The 21312-nt window shown below is 46.0% G+C and overlaps 2 protein-coding genes across 5 annotated transcripts in view; both read right to left on the bottom strand.

Annotated features, from left to right (window-relative positions):
* Nucleotides 1-9206, bottom strand: part of CHGB (chromogranin B (secretogranin 1)) — a 19946-nt gene extending 10740 nt beyond the window's left edge. The window contains exons 1-5 of one of the 4 annotated variants that reach the window (XM_010574719.1): nt 9124-9206; nt 4231-4289; nt 2978-3227; nt 1657-2784; nt 1015-1147 (exon numbers count right to left, since the gene is read on the bottom strand). The gene's annotated coding sequence lies outside the window, so the exon portion shown is untranslated. Of the gene's footprint in view, nt 1-1014; nt 1148-1656; nt 3228-4230; nt 4290-9123 lie in introns of all 4 variants that reach the window. The other 3 variants (XM_010574718.1, XM_010574720.1, XM_010574721.1) reach the window with 3 other exon arrangements.
* LOC104836253 (chromosome unknown open reading frame, human C20orf196) overlaps nt 6262-21312 on the bottom strand; it is a 61181-nt gene continuing 46130 nt past the window's right edge. Inside the window, exon 5 of the mRNA XM_010574723.1 lies at nt 6262-19216. Coding sequence (XP_010573025.1) covers nt 18696-19216 — 521 coding nt within the window. The 3' untranslated portion in view covers nt 6262-18695. The remainder of the gene's footprint in view (nt 19217-21312) is intronic.

The raw sequence follows: 21312 nt of genomic DNA, 5'->3' as shown, positions 1-21312 counted from the left end.
CCAGCACGGGGGAAGTTTCTCCCCGGCTGGGAAAGCCGAGCTCGTTTTCCCCTCCTTTGCAACTACATCTCCCCCACCTGCCCTCCGCCCGATATTCCCAATACCCCCTTACATCCCGCTGCCCCGCCACCCCCTCAGAAAGGAGAAAAGTGGGGTTTCCCTGCCCCTTTCTCCAGCTCAGAGGATGCGGTATCATCCCGAGGTCTTTCCCACCGTCAGAGGATGCTGAACCTCTACCTACAGGGCGGAGGTGCGGTAACCCATCCCTCTGGAACAGCTTCCACAAGAGATCACCGCTGTGTTTCCACACCCATTTCCGATCAAAGCCTCTTCAGGTGTTACAGCAGCCTTTTTTTCGTGCAAGGTTTCTGTCCCTTCCACCCAAATCATTGCGTGCCCCGCCCACAGCAAACCCAGAACCAGAGAACGACTGGAAAGTCATCCCCATTCTTATGTCATCTGGTGAATGAATGACACGCAGTGTTCCTCAAGAGTTTTACTGGGGAAATCACTGCTCTCAGCATCCATCTCCACAGGCAAACCTCTTCTTTACTGTGATGATGCTCTGGGGAGCCAGAGCAAACCTACAAATATCAAGTTTTACATAATTTTCTTAAACAGACCACACTGTCCCAATTAGTCTTTGATCGACTGGAAAGCACAAATGACAAGCTATGATGAGCTCTCCACAGAGCAAGTCTGAACCCTCCCCCCAGTTCCCTTCAGAGCCAGGCAAAGACGTTGTAAGACTAGGACTTGTTTTGCTTTTCCTTTCATTAACTGTTAGAGGCCCCTCTCCAAACCCTGTGTAGTTTTCAGTTGTTCTTTTTTGTTCTCAGTGCTAAGCAGATGGCCCTCTAATTGCCAGTGTTCATGGAGGACAATGGATCTATACATCAAAATGGTAGTTAACTCTATTATCGTTCTGTATTAACAATGCCAGGCTGCTATAATCATATAGCCTTTAAACATATAAAACAAGACACAGGGACACAACACTCCAGTAAAACTCACATGCAGCTTCATTTGTATGTAAAGGAAGCCAGGAACTTCAGCTCCATTTGAAGCTTGTTTCAGAAGACAGCCATTATTAACTCCAGGAGGCAAAGCCAGATACCTTGTTCACCTTCCATTCAGATTACAGTTTCTGCAAAATAACAGAACCCAGTTACCTGGCCACCATGAAATGCAAATCAACACTGCAACATTTTCTCTGTTTCCTCAACCTCCCGCTCCTCCATGCCTTTCCTGTACTGCCTATACAAGGCCCATTTCCACAGGCAGATGCTTCTTTGGGAACCACCAGCCTTGACTGTGGGAAGTCGAGAGCCCGATTCAAAAGCCTATGAAGAATTTCACTGGCTCCAAGACCCCCACCATGTCCTCCCCTGTCTGTGTGAGGATTCAGCTTGGCCTTAACCTCCTCAGCTGCTCATGAGAAAGAATTTTAGGTGAAACATTTGCCTTTTAAGCGTTCTCTGCTTCCTCAGGCATATAAATAGCACTCTCTAGTTACCCTTGTGTAACTGCTCTACTCCAGCGTGTGCCTGGCTATACTTACCTTGGATATGACAGTCAAAAGGGGCAAGTGATACAAAGATGCTGAATAAAAATAGCCAGCTATTTTAGTATCTACGAGGTATTTGTATTAAGTACCTGTATCACACAAGTCCTATTGATAGTAGGTACAACCACCACTACAGAAGCCTTCTTGCTGCAAAACAGACAGCTGAGATTAAGCAGTCACACACCCCTGCCTCTCAGGGCTCCTAATCCATCCCTTGCACTGCAGCAGCAGTCACTGGGACTTCACAGCTGTTTTCTTTGTGCTGCGTGGCTTATTTACATTTGACTTGTCGGATCTCTCTGAAACGCTCCCTCACCTCAGCATTGTGTGGGCTGATCCAGAAGAATCAAGAAATCCTGTATTTGCCCTTGATAAAAGAAGATGTTAAAGTGCTGCCAGGGCATGTTTTGCCCATCAGTTACATCAGGGTCTACATGGGAACACAGGTTATTGCTTTCAGATTTGATCAGAATCAAGGTTACAAAGATTTGCAAGTTTTGCAGTAGGTCACCCAAGAGGTCCGTCACAGCAGCAGGGACAGAATTGGATGGAGTGTATCTAATTCCATCTTCAACACCCAAGAGCAGGATTTCAAAACATGATCCCACAGACTTTTCTGCCAGCACTGGAAAACCAGGGAGAATCCAAGCACCTTGCCCACAGTTAATTAAGTCAGCCTGTATTTTCAAAACAATGTTGCTTCAGATGGACTTTTACAGACAGGCATCAGCTGGCACGAGCTTCCCTCAGATTAGGAAAGAGATGTGACGACATTAAATCAGGATTACAGCAGGCGGTAGTGTATTTCACTCAATCAGTTGCGAGTGGCACACCCCAACCTCCCTTCTCAGATGTGTCAGAACTTCAATTGCAGTGACATACATGCTTCATAATGTTGTGACAATCTATCGCTCTGTGAATAAACAGTATTTATCCTGCTGGATTCTCTCAAATACAAACGCTTAAAAAAATACACGTTTGGCTCATGCTAGAAGCTAGAGCTTCAAAGGATGACAAGTGAGTTTCTGTGGCTGAGCTCCTTCTAAATTGAGAGGAGAGTGCTCGGGGAGTATGAGGATTGTTCTCCTCTAATTAGATGTGCTAGTGGGATTATCTTCATTCTTGGATGCCAATTAGTTTTCATGGAATGAAAATCCTGCAGCCCATTTCATGAACAAACTCATCTCTTCCATTCAGAAGGTGCTAAGGGGATGGATCTGGAGAAAAACACCAATCAAATCTGAAAAGCCAGCACCTCAGGGGACACCATCTATCCAGCTTCACTAATGGCAGCAGAAGTCCTTTCAGAGGTCTTATGCATATGCAATGCTGGTTGCAACATAATGGACAATGGAGTTCCACAGACACTTAGGATTTGCTGCCGTTATACATTACTGTATATATATTTACCCATAGCTCACTAACACCAACTGTTACAGTGGCTTAGAGCTGGGGCAACATGCAGTTGACCCATGCCCCAGGAATTCATTTATCATCTCAGTAGCTCTACAGTGAGGCAGGATCAGGAGCCTGGCTCATCTCTTTGTTCATATGGTGATGGATCTGAAGAGGAGTCAAAATCCATCAGACACATCCACTGGAGAGGGAACAGGCCAGGTACTCAGCTGGATCTCACCTGTGCTGTGTCCAGACAAGGGGCCTGGCAAAGCAGAAGGGACAACACTTCAGGAGTGCATATGCCCATACACATCCCAAAATCTTTGCATGTCTCCAGCCAAAGCCTCTGTGAGAGGCAGCAGCCAGGACCACGCTCAGACCTCCTCCCTCTTATTGAGCAAAGACTATTTACCCTGTACCAGGCACCTGCAGTGATGCTGATGAATGGAGCTTGCTTGTCAAGCTACAGGAGGATCTGACAAATGACAGGGACAGAGGTATCAGGAACAGCGTCTGCTTCAGCTGAATCCATGGGAGATGAAATGATACTGCTATTAGATAAGCCAAAATGCTTCTAAGAACACCTTGCAGCAGCCTGTGCTTGGGCAGATTGGGCTGGTACAGTTTGTTACTTGTAATGGGTAGTCACGTCTGCACATTTCGATTTAGCCTGTCAACCGAAACCCAGTAGTGATAAAAAATGCACCCTCATAGCAGAACTGAGTCCATGCAATGTAAATCACTGAATGCACCGAGATATAAAACCATGTCATTCTGTATTTACACAATAACCAGCTTCCAATTTAAATCTAAAATGCACATCTTTTGCATCCACTGAAATATTTTTGAGTCATTTTTCCCCTGAAAGTTAAACATGCTTGTCACTGCCCATGGCCTTAGCACATGGTATCAATGAACTGCCCAGCAAACTAAGCTCCAGTTGAGAGACAGAGAAGCTGTGAAGAGACCCTGTGTGGTATAGATGTGTAATTTCTGTAGTGTGGGCAACCATCTTTTTTCCTTTCTATATTTATATAGTACCTCACACAGTGGATTTCGTTCATGATACATGCTCTTAGGCAGTACAGAAACAATTGCTAGAAACCAACTGCTAGTATTTAGTCTCAAACACTTTCTTCAAAGAAAATCTAGAGAATCTACAGGATATTTCTGCTTCAAAACCAAAAGAGCCTTAAAAGTTCTGGTCTACTCTTCTTGAATTGTCTGTCTTAGTTGTCTTTACAAAAAAAGAAGATTTTGCTCACTTGTAACCCTCTTCTCTTCCATGCAGCATCCTTCTAGCTCCAGCTCTTCAGTGATGTATCTATGCCACAGAAATAAGGTCAAATGTTATATGGCAAAACTGAAAAGAGGTTTAAAATATACCTATAAGACATGCCATAATTGTTAAGGGATATTAAAAATATATGCACAGATTCTGCTATGGTCTTCTGGAAAAAAGCACTATGCCAGCTGATGCAAATCTTTAGGGCCTCTGGATACACTCACGGGTTACAGAAGCTGTAAAGGTATCACCAGAGTGAAAAAAAAACCCCAAACAAACAAAAAAACCCAAAACACAGGTAAGTGAGAAAGGGAAGACCAAGTCTAAACACAATTATTTCCCCAACATCCCAGGTTTTCCACATGAACATCTTCATATATGCCACTCACCCCCCCACCCCATCTCTCCTCCCTGTTCATTTCTCTCTTGGTGTTTGTCAGCTCAGATGCGAGAAAACTAGATTATGCTGCAACACAAAAATAAATACATAAATAAGAAGCAGACTTTGGGGCCTATGGAACAAAGGACAAATTTTCCATATTGCACTGTCAGCATGATTATCACTAAAAAGCAGTGCCACTTCTTAGGTCCTTCCCTGACAGCAATTCACTGACCTTGCTCACTCCAGGCAGTAAATGCAACTTAGCTCTTGCAATTACACTGGTATGGTATCCATGTGAAAGATGACATTGATGTGAAACAACATGTGTGTTTCCTGCCCTCCTACAAGAGAAAGTCGGAATTTGCCTAATACTGTTGCATCTCTGGGATTTTTAGTCACAAGTCTTTTCATTTTATCTGTGATGCCACTTCTCACCTTGCTATAAACTCCTCTTTTGCTGCCAGAAAATGATGTGCTGGAGTCCCAGTCAAAACCTGCCACTCCATATGAACCAATCATCAAGCTAAAACGCAGCTTTGGATCCACGGGAGCTCAAAAAGCCCCTACATGATTACTCATGGCTTTATGAATTTGGCTATGACTAAATTCTCCCCTAGCTTCAGCTGTAATGAAATGGCCTTGCTGACAACAGGAGCAACCTCCACAGTCCCAGACGTCTCCTCCTCTGCAAGGGGGGCAGTAACAGCACCCCAAAACCCTCCTCACCAGAGACAAGTCCTGGACAATAAGCATCCTCCAAAAGCTGCCAGCGTGTCTCCCTGGCCCAGCTTTCGGATGCTTGGCATTGCTGTAGGACCAGAGCTCCAAGGCAGCCGACGCCCAGAGAGCAGCCTGAGAGCTATGGGGCCTCTCACCCTCCAGCCTGTGCACAGTGGAGCTACACACCTAGGCTCCCCCTGACCCCCCTCCAAAAAAACCCCCACAAAACAACCCCTGCCCACCCCCCCCCAACATTTTTATAAAGTATGCAATTAACCAAGCTGGTAACCTCACTGGTGAAGAAGTTTGGGGCTTCTGCAGTAGACTGTAAAACAGGATGGAAATTTCTTCCAGCAAGCAAAATGCTGACTTAAGCCCTCATATTCTGAGTGCTGCTTGTCATTAAGCAAAAATTACTTTTACAGTTGCCTTTGCACTGCAAATAATTTCATTTAGGCAATGAAACAGCCCCATTCAGTGTTTCTGCCTGCATTTTGTCAACTGTGTATGTTCCATTTAATATTTACAGACTGGGGCACTAGTCTGGCTTACTTAGTAATTAATTTCTTTAAATATTTATAGCACTTTGACTCCCAGCAAGGGTTCTGTTTGGTAAGAACAATACTGTTCTGTGGTTGATAGTGTCATGGAAATTTCAGAGGCAAATTTCATTTTTGTAAGATAAAAATATAGAGAACTCTGCAACACACTGTAGTGATTTCAAAGGAAACTTTTTATTGCTGAACGACATATATATTGAAAAATAAATCCCATTATGTCCTTGCACATAATTCCAGACTGAAAACACAGTGGTGAGCGATCTATTTCATGACACCGGTACTCACACAGCAAAAGGAATCACCAAAGAGATTTTCAATCATCTCTTTTCAGTCACCACTGGCACTAAAACCAGAAACCCAGCTACAAAAAGACCCTATGAAAGAGAGAGCAAAACCTGCAAAATGCAAGAGGAGATTTTGCTGAGATGTCTTCCCATTAGAAAATCCTTTTTTTCTTTTGCATACACTGATTTTAAGACTTTTAGGCTCCCTGTGTGAAAAGCTGTGTACTTATAAAAAAGGCTTCAGAGGTGAAGTTTAAAGGCAGCCTTGGGAACTGAAAATACCTGGCAGATACTCAGTCAGTCTAAATTTGCCTAGTTCTATCAACTTCAGAGACTACATTTATATGATACCAGCTGAGAGCCAGCACCAGAGAGCACATCCCTGGCCTGTCATTTTAGGCTTTGCTGTAGACGCATGAGTTTTCAGGCATTCCCTCCTGGGTAAGATGATAACTACCTATATTTGTGATGCAGGGACAATTTTCCAGAGGCAAATGATAGTTATAATTCCTCTGCAAAATGCCATGTGGACAAGGTGGGGCCTGTCAGGGATGTTGCCTTCCTCACACACAACCCCCCTGTTCACTGGACACCACCATCTTTCTGCTCCTCAGTTTTTTCCAGTCTCATCTCCCCCATTACGACTCCAGGAACCTCAGACAACTCACCCCGACAGTGAGGCAGAGGAAGCAGAGGAACCGCATTTTGGTGCTGACTTGATGTTTTGCAAAACACCCTCCCTGCCACTGCAGCACGCCAGCCAGGAAAGCAATCTGCCCTGGCTCTGGAAAAGCAGCCACCATAATACCTCAAGTCAATAGGAATGAGCAGCTGGGAGTGAGAACAATCAGTGGGAAAAAGCCCAACAGACAGTGGCTCTGCAAGTCAAGTGGCAGTAACTCCTCCTTGCAGGAGTGCCCAAAGTTTGGCTCCCCAAAAGCCAAGGCTTTCAAATGCAACCTAAACTTTCCCTCCAACCCTGCAATAACCAAGAAAACACCCACTCAAGGACAATCAGAATCTTTTCCGAGTAGAAGAGCTATTCTGCAAGAGGCAGAATTAATGACACTTGAATTAAATGATTTTGAATGTGTCCCCTTTCACCCCAGGGATCCCAGCTTGCTCCTGCATCCCAGCCTGGCCATACACCTGCTCCAGTGCCCTGTGCTCCCCTCCCTCCCTCTTGTCTCAACCATTTTGGTTAGGCATGGTGCAGTCTGGAGCTGTGCAAGTGCTGACCGCTGACAGGACAAGTGCTGAGTGACCGGTTGGCAGGATGGACATGAGCTGACATAATTCTCTTTCCCTCAGGGAGGCACTAATTTGGGTCTCTCTTCTCTATCCATCTGCCAGCAACATTAATGCAGGTCCTTCTTTTCAAACACGCATGGTCACAAACCTTCTGGCTTTGCCACCTCTGTACAAACAAGCCAGACAGCACCGGCATACCAAAGCTCCACACACAGATGCTACACATGGATCCCATGGCCCCATACCAGGGCCACTGTTCTGTCCCTTCTCCAAAGATCCCTCCCTGGTCAGAGAGGAACACGGTCTGGCAGAAACTCAACTCCACACTGCCTGGCACTCATTCACCATCCCGTCCATCTAGCTGGTCTCAATGAGAAGTTCATGACTTCGTGGCTGCCAGAGAGCACATATTGGGTTCCTGTCACGCTCCCTGGAAAAGCACCAATTTCCAAGGAGTAGCACCTACTGCAAGCAGCGGAGGTTCACTACAGCTGGCACCTGGCAGCCTACAGCAAGACCAGGCAGAGAGCAATGGGTATCTTTGCTGTTATTCTAAATCCCATCACACGTCTGCCTCTGCAGCTTTCTAGCCCAAAACCCTTGCAATGTGCTGCAGGCCCCCTGCCAGGGATGCAAAGCCAGCACACAGCCTGCCAGAGAATATAGAAAAAAGCTCTTTTGAGATTAAATGTCTTCACAAGGTGGAAATCAGAAGATGCCAAGAGCTGTGACCTGTTATCCAGGGGTACTAATGTGGGAAGCTTGCCACCACTTACTTCTCCAGACCTTGCAAAGGTGGCCTTGACCAGCTGGGAGCCAGGCTCCCATGGGAAGGGGGTGATGCCAGCTCTCCCTGGGATCCTCAGCACCTTTGATGCCACACTACCTTGTTCTCAGGCCTGTCTCTTGAAAAAGCACATGTGGGGCATTCTCTTTGGCACAATCTCTCTCGATTTCCAACAAGCAGCCATGCCTGCTCCCTTGGGCTTGGCCGTAAGCGATGCCCCAGGGTTTCCTCATCCTTTCTTCTGGCAGCTGCTGCTGGCCATACTCAGACAGGAGGCCCCTGGGGGTGACTCAGTCCAGTCACTCCATGTGATGTTTGAAAGGCTGAGCAGAAAGCATTTTATACACTCTGGGAGGACACACTGCCCAGAGCAGTGATGCTCCCTCAGGGACCCCCCTAGACCCAGGGAGGATGAGGGGGCAAGGATGTGAAAACAAGCTGACCTCACAGAGTACATGCTGCGTCACTTCTTCAACAAGGCGGCCTGGACCACAGACACAAAACCATATTATTTCAACCTCTAACTTCAGCCTTTTTAGGGGAGTTCCTGTTAGACAAAGATGTGGGTGTAAATGCCCTGACCTCTCACTTCTTCGAAGCTCTCAGATACCCAGAACAAGCTGCTGGGAACTCAGAACCACCCAATTTGTGAAGGTCACACTGAAAATGTGTTGCAGGGCGTAGCACTGATCTCCCCTATCCCCACCTCAGTATCTTTAATCACAGAATCATCCTGTTTACCTGGCTGGAGGTGCTGATTTTAGCACCCCTTTAGCAGCATTGCTGGCCCATGTACTGTGTCTCAGCCAGAAATACCATCATTACAGATAACGCTGGATAGTGTTACCTGCCCTGAGGTTGACTGACATTTCCCATTACAAGAACCTACCTTCCAGTGCAAGTGAAACTTTGCTCAGCTTGAACTGAGGTGAGATTTTCCATGCCAGATGTTATTTCATTACAAGACCTTCCCTCATAATTCACAGCACCTGCAAATAAATAGGCCATTGCAAAGGCAATTTAAATAATGGTTTGACCTTTCAGCCATGAGTTTTCTGGCTTTGGTTAGCTTCAGCTCCTGTCTTAATCACATCTTATTATTTCATGCTCTGCTGTGTGCCAGCTTTTACTTTTAAGGAAAGAATGCTGGCATATGTTGTTGGCTAATAGATATGTGGGGAAAAATAGTCATTAGGGAAAGCCTACAGAACAGGGTATTTTTAAAATGAACTTTTGTGTTGTGTGAAAACATATGCCCCACACAAAATCACCTACACTCAATAACGAAATAGACACATTTATATAGGATGTATACTGCCTGTTGTACACACTGATTTTAGCAACCATATGTCCCGATATACCCACACATACCAAAACACCTCAGAGTCCTGTCAAAGATCCTCCACTGGTGTAAACGGCCCTGGCTCCATTCACAGGCTGGGAGCTACTTCATTGATGCCTACTGAGGATCTGCTCCAGCACCTGCCTGTTGCAGGAGCTCAGCTCTCTCCCTGGCTGCCTTTCAGCTCCAGGATCGGGCAGGTCGTTGGCATGAATCAGTGCCTCCCACTAGCAGCTGCGTGGGAGGGAAAATAAAAATTCCGTCGGAGTAGGCATCAGCAAGGCCATCAATAGCAAACATCTTGGAGGAGCTCCAAGCCAAGGAAAGTGGGGAATGAATTAATAGCAGGAGGATTCGTCAAGGATGACAAGATAGTTTGGATCAGGCATTTATATAAGGTTCATTCTGGGAATAGAGAGGGAGCGCTCACTGCCTGCCAGACGTAGTCCAAAGATGAGCCCCAAGGCAATCCAAGCAGCTGGTGCGCATGGGCAGGGGACTTTGTGCCTGCAAGCAGCGTGAGTCACCCCTCTGAGACACTGAGGGATGCTGGTCCAGCTCAGCTGGAAAATATCCAAGCCAAAGTGCACACATCTGGACCTCAGGTGGGCTTTGGATCTGGGCTGTGCAGCAGGGAAACCCCTCAGGTACTGGATGTCAAGTCTCCTCCCCATGTCCTGTGTTCCTCTTACTTGGCAATGACAAATCAATTTTGGCCTTGCTTGTCATACCCTATGGGGCTGATGTTAGTCCCCATCTTTTATGTCACTTACACATTTCACTTGAAGATCTTGTGGGATCTTGTATACACAAAACCCGAAAGGATGTTGTGGGTTTTAGGTGTTGTCCTAACTCCAGGCTTGGAGTGCTGCTCCTCTGCTGTGAGCCAGGACACTTTCTTGAACAAGCAGAAGGAAAAAAACCCTCAGATTTGTTCTGCAGGGAAGGCACCAAATGCCTTTGCAAAAGCAGCCTCCACATATTACCAGAGTGCACAGGGGGATGAACAGAGGTGACAGCGGGCTCATGGGAAGCCCAAAGCTCAGGCACAGCTTTTTGGGAATAGCCCTGGAATGGTGCAGGGCACGCAGTTCTAGGGGCTCATACTGGGAGATGGAGGAGAGGTGGGTGGAGGGAACATGGGCTGCAAGGGAGGGACACCTTTGCTGCTTCAGGCAGGGTCACTGCAACAAAGGAGAAAACAAATGTGATTTGCATGTGTACAACCTTCATAACAGGAATTGGGAGTCCCTGCTCTCCCTTCTGTGCAAATTGCCAGAGCTGCAGCAGCATGAGTTAGGGAAAGTTCAGAAAATTCCCTCCTACAGCTGTTGAAGCAGGCAGGAAGAGGAAGGCAGGAGGGTGTCAAGACCCCCGTGATCACCCTGCCGGGCAGCTCTGCCCTGGGATCATGCAGCTGGCCCTGCTGAGAGGCAAGTCACGCTTGGGCCAGAGCAAGGGAAAAACAACAACTTGGAGGGATGTTTCCTCCTGTGCAAAGGTGCCATTTACAAGCCATCCTGCCTAGAGTACGCACACAGCATGGGCAACAACTGGCAGGAGAGTTTCAGGAGACTATAACTTTGGGTGCATTTTTTTGCCCAGTGGCTAAAAGTTCAGTGGTTACAGCTAAGTCTGCTTTTGAAAGCTGAACCAAAGCAGCCCAGCTGTCTACTGAGCTCACGGTGGTGGAGCATATTTGGGTACAAAGTGGTCCAGCACCGCCAGGTTCCTCGCCTCCAGGGCAACAGGTTATTTCCTGCCTTAAATAATGCAGTGGAGAAAAAATAAAATGATGGGGTGGGTCACAGAAGCAAACAAAGCAAATGGAGAGAAACCAACAGCAACATGCCTCTGAGAAGATGATCTGCGCTTTGCCGAGTGCTGAAACCATGGAAGCAGTGCAAGCCAGGCAGAGGAAAGCACTTCATCCCCTCAAAAGGAAATGAAGTTTCTCGGAGGTTATTGCACAGGCTTGGGAGAAATGTACAGAAGGTGGGACATTTCCATGAGGTCCTCATACCATTCTTAGTACTTAAACATCCAGAAAAAACTGTTCTTTACCTGGAAGGAGCGATCTTCTGTCCACCCATGGATGGCCATACTTCAAGGCCACTATTTCAGTCCTTCTGAGGGCAGCTAAGCAGAGTTAGATCAAAACTAATGAGCCTCTGACTGTGCTTCTGTGGCTTCTTCCAGTCACAGAAGGCAAAAAACCCCACCCAAAAGGCAACAGGGCTGAAACGTCTTGAAATACTTGAAATTCAGGGAATAGCAACATGACAGGAGAAGGCAGATATTTCGCATAGTAACAGATACCCAGATAGTGTAAACTCAGCAGTGTATCACGGGTCATGGCAGCAGCAAAGCTGGGACATGAACACTGGGACCAGATATGTCTAAGGGCAGGAACATTTGCATGGGAGTGTTAACCCTTTTCTATATGAAGGGATAGGGCAGAGAGAGACTTAGGTCACTTCAAAAGCATTGGGCCTTTGGAGTAAGAGCATGGGTTGATTCATGTCTTTGACTTCAGAAGAGGTGAAAAATAACCACGGTGCAAGGCCTTTCTATATGTAACTGCTACAACTATCTGAACTTAGATATCCTAGATATAGATTCCCTCCAATCCCAGAATGGAATTTCAAGCTTCATGAACTTTCATTTGTTTTCTAGGAAGACGCCCCAAGCACATAATTTCTGGTTTTATTCACAAAGGCCACAAGTTTCCTCTCCTTCATTTTACAACAAGTGTGGGGGCCCTGTCTGTGAAGGCAGTGAATCCAGAAGTGCTTTGCAGTAGCATTTCTAACCATGCAAAGAGAATCACTTTGGCCAACTACTTCCAGACCACATCCCAGGAAGCCAGATTATCACCTACCTAAACAAGTGGTGAACTGAGCATTATCCCCTATCCATTTTCCCTGTAGGTAATTTACCCTTCCTCAAAATGTAGCCTCTCGTCTACCTACCGTGCAAATCAGTGTGGACACAGGAATCAGACTCATACTCCAAAGAAACCAAACACTGTTAAGAAAAAAACCCCTCTCCTCTAGACAAGACCTGCATCGAATTTATCACCTGCTCCAGAGATATTTATTCCAAGGGGCTCTGTCTTTGCCCTTCCTTCTGTCTCAGCGTGAGACACACATCTATTTTTGGCAGGCTTATTGGCATGAGCTGAATATTGTACCTGGAAGTGAGCAGTGCACAGAACTACTACAGGCACTCCTGACCGTGAGGGGTGCAAACTTTTCAAACTGTGTGTTTCAGTAGCACAGAGCTTACCACGTCCTCTGCGAGATGCCAGCCAAAATTTGTAGATGTGAGTCATAATCCAAATTTTTCAGCTGCACTCAGTCTGTTCTGCCTACGTTACTCTTTAAAATTGAACAGCTTCATGCTCTCCTCTGCTGGTATGTATCTCTCTGCCAGTATGTGCTCTTCCAGCAGCTGCCTATTCTCTGTTTTGTCGTTGCTTGCATCTCTTTTCCTAAAGGGTTGAAGAGCAATGAGTCCTCTTACTCCTTTCTTTGCTGCATCAGAAATTTCTAATATGAAAACTGGGATGTTAAAGGTGGTGGCTGCACAGTCCCAAAAGCCCAGAGGAGCTGATGCAGAAGCATGACCTCTCAGAGGCACCTCGCTTCCCCTCTGGCCACTGGTGTGTAGAGAAGCAGCACAACCCCCCCCACAGTGGGACCCCAGATTAACTGCCTGTGTAGACATGTACCTTCCAGACTAAGATTGCCTCATTTTGCCATCATTTAAAACCCTTAACAACAAATGAACAGCTATTCCCTTGAATGTTTTCTAAATCTCATTCAAAAAGCAGATAAAAAGATGGCAGCTCAGGTTTTTTCAAGCCCCAGGAAGAGCACCCTGAGTGCACCCTTTCTCTTCACAGCACCAAAGAGGGGCTCCAGGCAGATACCCCACATTTGTTATGAGTGGGGAAGACCACATTTGGATCTGGGGCTGATGTATGGTCAAACTAGAGTCCATTAGGACTTATTTTCTCTTCCATCAAAATCCAGAAGGTATCTCTCAAACATCAGTAGCAGCAGGCCTCTCGTAAAGGACAGGAACCCCATATTTTGCTCTGAGCTTGCTTTGTAGAAATTGTATGGGTTTTACTTTTTTTTCTTCTTTTTTTAAAAATCTGAACAGGAGACCAGGGGGTTTCAGAGCTAATCCAAAGCACAGACCAATTCATCACCAAACCTAATACTGAAGGGATTTAGATGCAGTCCTCTGATTTCTCCAGCTCTCTCTTTCTGGGAGGTTATTTCCTTTAAAACAGCAGTTAAAATGTTTTGCACAGCAGCTCATATTTAACCATGTGGAAAAGCATAAATGCTGGCAAAAAATTGTAAGGCAACAACATCCGATTCACGCTGAAGACCTTCCTTCCTCCCTGTACCTCCTTAGCAATAGCTACCTACATCAGTCAGTATTAATGCCCTTGTAGCCATGACAGATCTGTGGTGGTTAAGCAATGCAAGCTGGCAGGGAGAGGCTAGTACTGTTACTGTAATTATTGATAGCACACTCAAGAGCACGTTTGTTTTTTCCAGCTGTATCTATTGCTGAAGCAGTTGGTATTACCTTTCTCTATAATTTTTGCCTGCAGGATACTTTTCTCTGGATTCTGACAGACCAGCACCTGCGGATATATTTACTACTACAGAAATTATGCTGGATCATCATCTCAACTCCTTTTTTTCCCCTAGCACCATTAACTTGAGTAGCTGGGGGAACAGCTGAGGGTCTACTCCAGTATTTTGTGTGCTCTCCAGCACAAGTACAACATGCCTACAATAAAAGCAAGGAAGCAACATATCAAGCAGAGCCACCAAGAAGCCAGATGTATCAGTTTCATGATGACTCAAGGACAGCAACCTAAACCCAGACAGTCCCAGTATAAATCTATTTGCAAAGAAAGACTGCACTAAATCCAAAGATCTTGGCCATAATTTGCAGCCAGCTTGGTCTCTTCCTGCTCTGGTTAAAGTCAGCAGCCAAATTTCCATTGCTTTTGCTGGAAACACCTACAGAGCACAGCAGCTATGCCAACCTGCCGGGGGCAGCAAGGCAGGAATAGCAGCCCCATGTGAAACTGCAGCAGGGAATCTGACGTACACAAAACACAAACACCTGCGCTGGGATCTGGGCAGCATGGAAAGGGAACAGATGTGAGGTCTCAGCAGCTGAGCTGGCAGAGTAAGAGCTATCTCCAGACTGAAATGCTGAAGATCAAATGGTAAAACTTGTGCAAGAGGGGTAGCTGTACTGGAGTAACCACATTAGCTGGGAACCTTGGCACTGACCTTTGAGATCCCAACTGTCCTTTCTTTTTTGCTCATATGCTGTCACTTTCTGTACATCCCTTCCTCTTGCTCTCTGTGCTTCCTTGAACACATCCACGTTGAAGAATGAATGGCCTCCGCAGTTAGCGAGCAACATCACCATGGCAAACCACTCCTTCAGTGGACAAACCAGTGGCTGGAAAACATGCACAAAGGCACATGTCTTCCTGGCAGAGGGAGTAAAGCAGCAAAGAAGCCACTGAGCCAGGAGACAGGACGCCTCCAAGAGAGAGACCTTAAGTGGTTGTGTGGGGGTTCATTGCTCTGCTGGCTGGCTGACATCAGGCTCTTTGGGCTCAAAGAGACCTGTTTCATTTTAAAGGGAAAACTTCTCCAGGGATTTCATTAGCACCATCATGAACGACAGAAAGGAACTGGAGGTTGGTGGAGGGGCGATGGTGGGAAGGGAAACAGGATAGAAGTGCTGTCAAGCTGCGTTTAAACTGGCAGGGGAAGGAGCCTGGGAGCACTCTGCCCTCTTGGGACAGCCTCACTGCCCCAGGGAAGGGCTGCCTCCTTCCCCTGTCTACAGGGTGAGTGGCTGGGGTGGGGTGGGGGGCAACGTCCAGGAGAGCAGCTGCCCAAGAGCTCAACCTGAGGCACCTACTCACCCACCTATGCTCCTGGGGCAGTTTCCCCCCTGCCAAATCCCTCCTCCTCCTCCTCCTCCTCCCTGTGCTCTCACTCTTCCTGGGGTCTGTCCTCCTCTCTCCCAACACTGGCTGGACACTGTTGTTCGTGGGGAGCAGCTGCTCTGGCCAAGTTCATGCCTCTGCAACTGGCAGCAGAAGACAAGGCACCCGTGGCTGTGTTTGCAGTGGTGAGAAGCATGTTGGTGTTGTTACACAGCTGTCCCACTCTGCAATGCTGAGGACTGGTTTGACACAGGGTCCTGGCAGGCCTACACATTTTAAGCTGATTGCTCCTTGAGAGCTGCCTCCACCTTTCTGAAGACTCCATTGCAAGAAGGGGGTGAAGTAGTCTTTGAAAGAGCAGTTTAGCGGATCCAGAACACAGGTAGATTCCCCTGTATTAGGCTGAGAAAAGTCACAGAAGCAACACACAAAAAAAGCAAAATACCCACAAAAATAGGAGGAAAAAAAGAATCCAACTTTGTTAATTCGAAGCAACAGATCTTAGTTATAACTGCAAATCAGCTTAAGAAATTCAAAGACATAAGTTAGGCCCCCTGTGCTATTGCTCACCAGAAGTAATATTTGTTATTACAATTTCTTCTATGTAGCATCATAAAATGCCAAACAGGACTATGCTGCTTTCAAGTACAGCCTGTTCAAAGCAATTGGTGAGTCTTGCCTGGAATACCTGGCAAAGGAGAGCGATGCATTTGTCTCCCTGTGTCTTGAAGAAATTGAGGAGAGATGTTTATCAAGGAAATGAGTAATACAAATGGTTTGGCTTTCAGCAGACTTGGAAATACATACAGCAGGTTCCAGCACAAGTTTGTAAAAAATTAATTAGCAGCGAGTGGGAAAAGAAGTGATGAGTGTTATTCTCTGTGCTGCTGTCTTGTTTAACTTAATAAAAGTGATTGAACTGTAAGATCCCAGTGAGACACCTCCTAAAATTAAGTGTTTCTCCAGAAATGGAACTGTTCGTTTCACAGTAGGAATGATCAGGTGTTCTAAACTCTATCATGTTTCAGCTCCTAACACCAGATAACTGACAAGACTGTTGGACTCCCCTAAACATTTAGCTTGTTTTGTTGTCATTAAAAATCAATGGAATTTTGGAGACTAATTTATCCAGCTGAGCTCTGCTCTGCTTCTGTAAGAACCTAAAATATGAAAATCTGCCATAAAATAATTAGGTTTATTCTAAATTTTAGTGAAAATGTAACAATAAAAGTTTGGAGAAGACAAAGCTCAGAATTTTTCCAGAAGGTTTCTTTGACTTGCAAGCCCCCCAAACAAGCTGTGAAACAAAGCAAAAACTATATCAAAGCAGTGGGCCTGGCAACCCTGCTAAGGAATACCACGTAACTATCTTCTCCCACCCAAGTGTCTCTTTTAGAGCCTGGTACATCACTCAAGAACAGAACATTTATAAGAATAACTGCAGTCAGTAAAGCATAGCTTTAATGACTGACAACCTGTCCAGAGAGGGACTGGAAGCTCTGCTTGCTCCTGGTTGACCACTTCAAAGGGCTCCCACATGCTGAGCAGAGGGGCCTGAATTGCAGCCTTGCGTGACAGCAGCACGCTTCTCACCAAAGCTTCGACAGAGGGAGCCAAGTCCTGCATCCCTTGTGCAGCTATTTTGTTTGGGATTCACTCCCAGTTTCCACAAGCACAAAGTAAAGGAGAATTAGGCCTGCCAAATTCATAGCAACACATCAGCTCAAGTGCACTGTAAATTCTCCAGGTGGCAGTGACCAAAACCAACTGCTGGGAATTAGTCCTTCAAGCCACCTCTTAATGTCATACAGCAAGCAATAGTAAACCACAACCCAAGCTGGGCAACCAGTGCATTGGGCCAGTTCCCACTGCAGCCAGTGGTGATCTTGCCAACTAAAATCAGAGCAAGAAAGTTCTGGGTATAAACAGCAGCAGAACTTGTTAGAAGAAGTGAACCTTTGCTGTAACCAACCAATGGCATGGTTCAAACATCTCACACAACATTTTCCCTCATCCATCAACACACCAGGAATGTAATCTCGAAGTCTTGTGCAGAGCCAAGTACACAGTGTACTCAAGCAATGAGCGTTGGCTTCCTCTCTGTGAAAGCTCTGGGCTCAGACCTCACGGTAGCAGAAATCAATGGGAGCTAATGGGCAGGGAGAGAGTTGGAGAAAGCAGCATTGCGCCTACAGGATCAACCAAGCAACCCACAGTCTTGGGCATGCTGAGACGTGAGCTCTGCTTTTCTTAGGTATTCTGCATCTTACAGCAGGCAGCTACCAGGGCAGCTGGCACCAACTTTGCAGCTTCCCTATGGACACCTCTGCAGAGCCCTCACTCATGAATCTATTTCAGGTTGCTCTTAAACCAGCTCATATAGATAGGAAAAAATCCCCAGTCTACTCAGCTGGTGCATTTGAAGTGTTAGAAACATCACTAAGGCGATAAAGCTTTTCTTTCTCTTTTTTTATCCCTCCTGTTAAAAAAAAAAAACCTGCTCAGAAGCTGTATTCCCTCGCTCATGCACACACACTTTTCTGTAGAAAAAGCTCACCCACATTGCAACCATGATCTGTGGGATCATATGTCTGTAGGTAAACACACACAGCTATCAGGCACTCCTGTGGAGGCACAGGCATTACAGTATCAGTCAGGTACAGAACAAAATCTTAAGTTTCCTCCCTAGGTCTGGGGTGTACCATGCCACGCTCATTCAATCAGTCTGTTATAGTTAACAGCACTTGGACATCCATGCCCACACAGGGGCTGAATTTGGGCTGGGCCACTGTTCAGCAGGGGTAGGGATGTAGGTCAATTTAAAAGCCTGGTATGCAGAAATCACTATGTTTGATGTCCCAGCAACAGACACTGTATCACCCATTGTGCATCTCAATTAGTCAGCACATCCCGAGCAGTTACATGGTGACCACTGATGCTCCTTATGTGGTGCTGCCCTGCAGAGGCCAAGGTGGCAAGGTCTGCTCCAAATGAAGCCTTCCATGGAATATGTGGTGTTGAAGGTAGTGATAAGAGAACAGTGTCTTTCCAAGAAAGTCACCTCTTTTCAGAGTGAAAGCCAAGCTCCCGTGACAGAAACAAACCAGCATCTTGCTCACTTCTCATGTGGCACATTAAGGCTATGTTCCGTCAGTGTTTGTTTCAAGAGGAATTGCAGGACATCATCTGAGAGTCCAGGTGTTCTCCTTCTGTCTTCCAACACAACCTCTCCCTCAGCTGGCTTTGAAAAACAAGCAGTAGTGGGGTGGTTTGGAAAGATCTTACACCCATCTCTATTCAAGACCACCTGGGCCATTTGCAGACAACGCAACACGTATTTTGTTCCATCCCGGTTTGCTAGCTCTGAAATCTTCTGCGAAAGACATTGTGATGCAGCCTTGTAGGTGGGATCCATTCTGTCTGGCCGTTTTTTGCAATACATTTTGTAGAAGCCATCAAGACATTTCCTGACACTGGTATCTTCCGCACTATCATGTTCATACACCCATGAGAGAGCAGCATCATTAGGTTCAGTGGTCTCACACAGCCCCACTTTTGGATAACATCTCATGTTTGCTTTCCCAGAGCTTCCAGCAGAAAAGCTCGGAGGAGCTGCAGATGGTAGATTGTTCTCTCCTGCAAGCACAAGATCAATGAAACTCATTAGTCACCAGGTCATCCCTGTGGCAAAATCTTTTTTTGGCCCCCCCTCACTGCAGTCTGGCAAGCAGGCTCTGTGCAGGAGTGAGCTAAGTACTGCTTTAAACTTGCCTGGACTGCCAGAGGGGCTTGATGCATAGATTCATACAAGATGGGCTGTATTTGGGGATCTCATAGTTGTCCCAGCCTCACTCTATTGCACTGCAGTGATTGAACCTACTTGGTAGTACAAACCTCCCAGCTCTTCTCGGTCGTATTTCCAAAGAGGTGAAAATTGGGACCTGCTGCTGCTGGAGACAACGGCTGACCCACAGGAAAGTCTAGTTTGCAGCTGAAGCAGTTCTGCGTGTTTCCTTTTTCTCCCTTTGGCCATGGGTCTAATCCTTCCCTTTTCATAGTTCTCAATTTTACTCCTACAGCACAATGTGCAGTCTTGTCCTCCAGCTTTCAGGGAGATCTAGAGCCTCCAAACTGAAACTGTTACAGTAACTGCATGGAGTTTGTGCTTCCCCATGAAGTCCCATCTTTGCAGCCCAGCTGCACTAAACACTCTTCCCTCATCCTGCAGGAATTTTTATAGGTAACATTTATGTAAAGGCCGAGGACTCATTCTTGCCTAGCTCTTCTCTTCCTTCCTTGCTGACCCACATCTCTGGACAAGTCAGGGCTGTGGTTCTCTTCTGCTCCAATGCAATCAACAGGGATGCTTTGTACTTGCACATAATTAATACAGCATCAGCACAGAGACATTTGGCAATGACGTGACCAGGATGATCAGCAAGCCATACAGCTTCTGCTAGGAACAGCCTCCATAAAGAGACCTTGAATTGGGCTCTGGTACCCAGGGAGTGCCTCTAACTGCAATCTCATCTCTGAGCCCGCTGCGCCAGTGTGTTTGCCAAGCACCTGAGTCACCAACAAGAAAATTTTCCAGGACTCAGCCAGAGGTTGCACAGCCGTCAACGGCAAGTTACATAAGCAGGATGCAGGGAGTCAGAAAATAGCTTGGTCTTTTCTAATTCTGTGAAATATGAAGCAGAGTGCAATCCTTCATTTCGGTAAGAGACCACGTTCAAAGGAAATTCCAGTGCGGTGGCAGAAGGCTGTTCTTTCCCTCCCAGTACAGAAAGAGCTAACCTCCCCTTCCTGAGTGATCAGAGATTCATTAAAATGAAATTAAGATGTCTGTCCAGCCATACTGTACATTGCCTCTTTCTTCTTTCCCCTATTTCCTATCTTTGATCTTTCTTTTCAACTTCACTTCATCTCTGATTCTGCAGTTTTAAATAGAACTTTTCCTCCTCTTGTAATGTGTCATTTCCAATGCAGTACAAAGAAAAGCTTAGTGGCCTTCTTTTAACATCAATATATGCCATCAGAGTAGCAAATCAGAGCTAATCAAAAAGAACAGGTCCATTTTGCCTCAGTAATCTCTCAGCCTTGGTGCCTATGTTATAAGTTAGAACTGAAGCCTCATGCATCTCTGATAATTCAATCAAGTGGCACTTGCGCTCAGACTCCTGTGGCAATTGCAAACCCCTGTGCTGGGCTGTCATCTTGCTACTTCTTACACACAGCTCACAGACATATTTTGTAAAAGAGCAGCAGCTGCCTCCAGCTACAAATCTCAACCCTACATGATCTGTGAAGAGCAAAATCCTGTTGGTTTCATGGTGTTAGGGGAGACCTTTGCAATGATGTTCTGCCTTTCTCCCATGATCTTACATTGGATATTAGGAAAAATTTCTTCTCTGAAAGGGTTATCAAACATTGGAACAGGCTACCCAGGGAAGTGGTTGAGTCACCATCCCTGGAAGTATTTAAAAGATGTGTAGATGTGTGTCCTGGTTTCATCTGGGATGTAGTTAGCTGTCTTCCTAGTAGCTGGTACAGTGCTATGTTTTGAGTTCAGTATGTGAAGAATGTTGATAACACTGATGTTTTCAGTTGTTGCTCAGTAGTGTTTAGACTACAGTCAAGGATTTTTCAGCTTCTCATGCCCAGCCAGGGCACCTGACCTGAGAATACACTGATTATTTCAGTAATATCTTTAAATACTGAAGACATTCAAA

This window comes from Haliaeetus leucocephalus, unplaced genomic scaffold (assembly GCF_000737465.1).
Source record: "Haliaeetus leucocephalus isolate CR32 unplaced genomic scaffold, Haliaeetus_leucocephalus-4.0 Scaffold450, whole genome shotgun sequence".
NCBI lineage: Eukaryota > Metazoa > Chordata > Aves > Accipitriformes > Accipitridae > Haliaeetus > Haliaeetus leucocephalus.
This window is presented reverse-complemented; position numbering and strand designations above follow the sequence as displayed.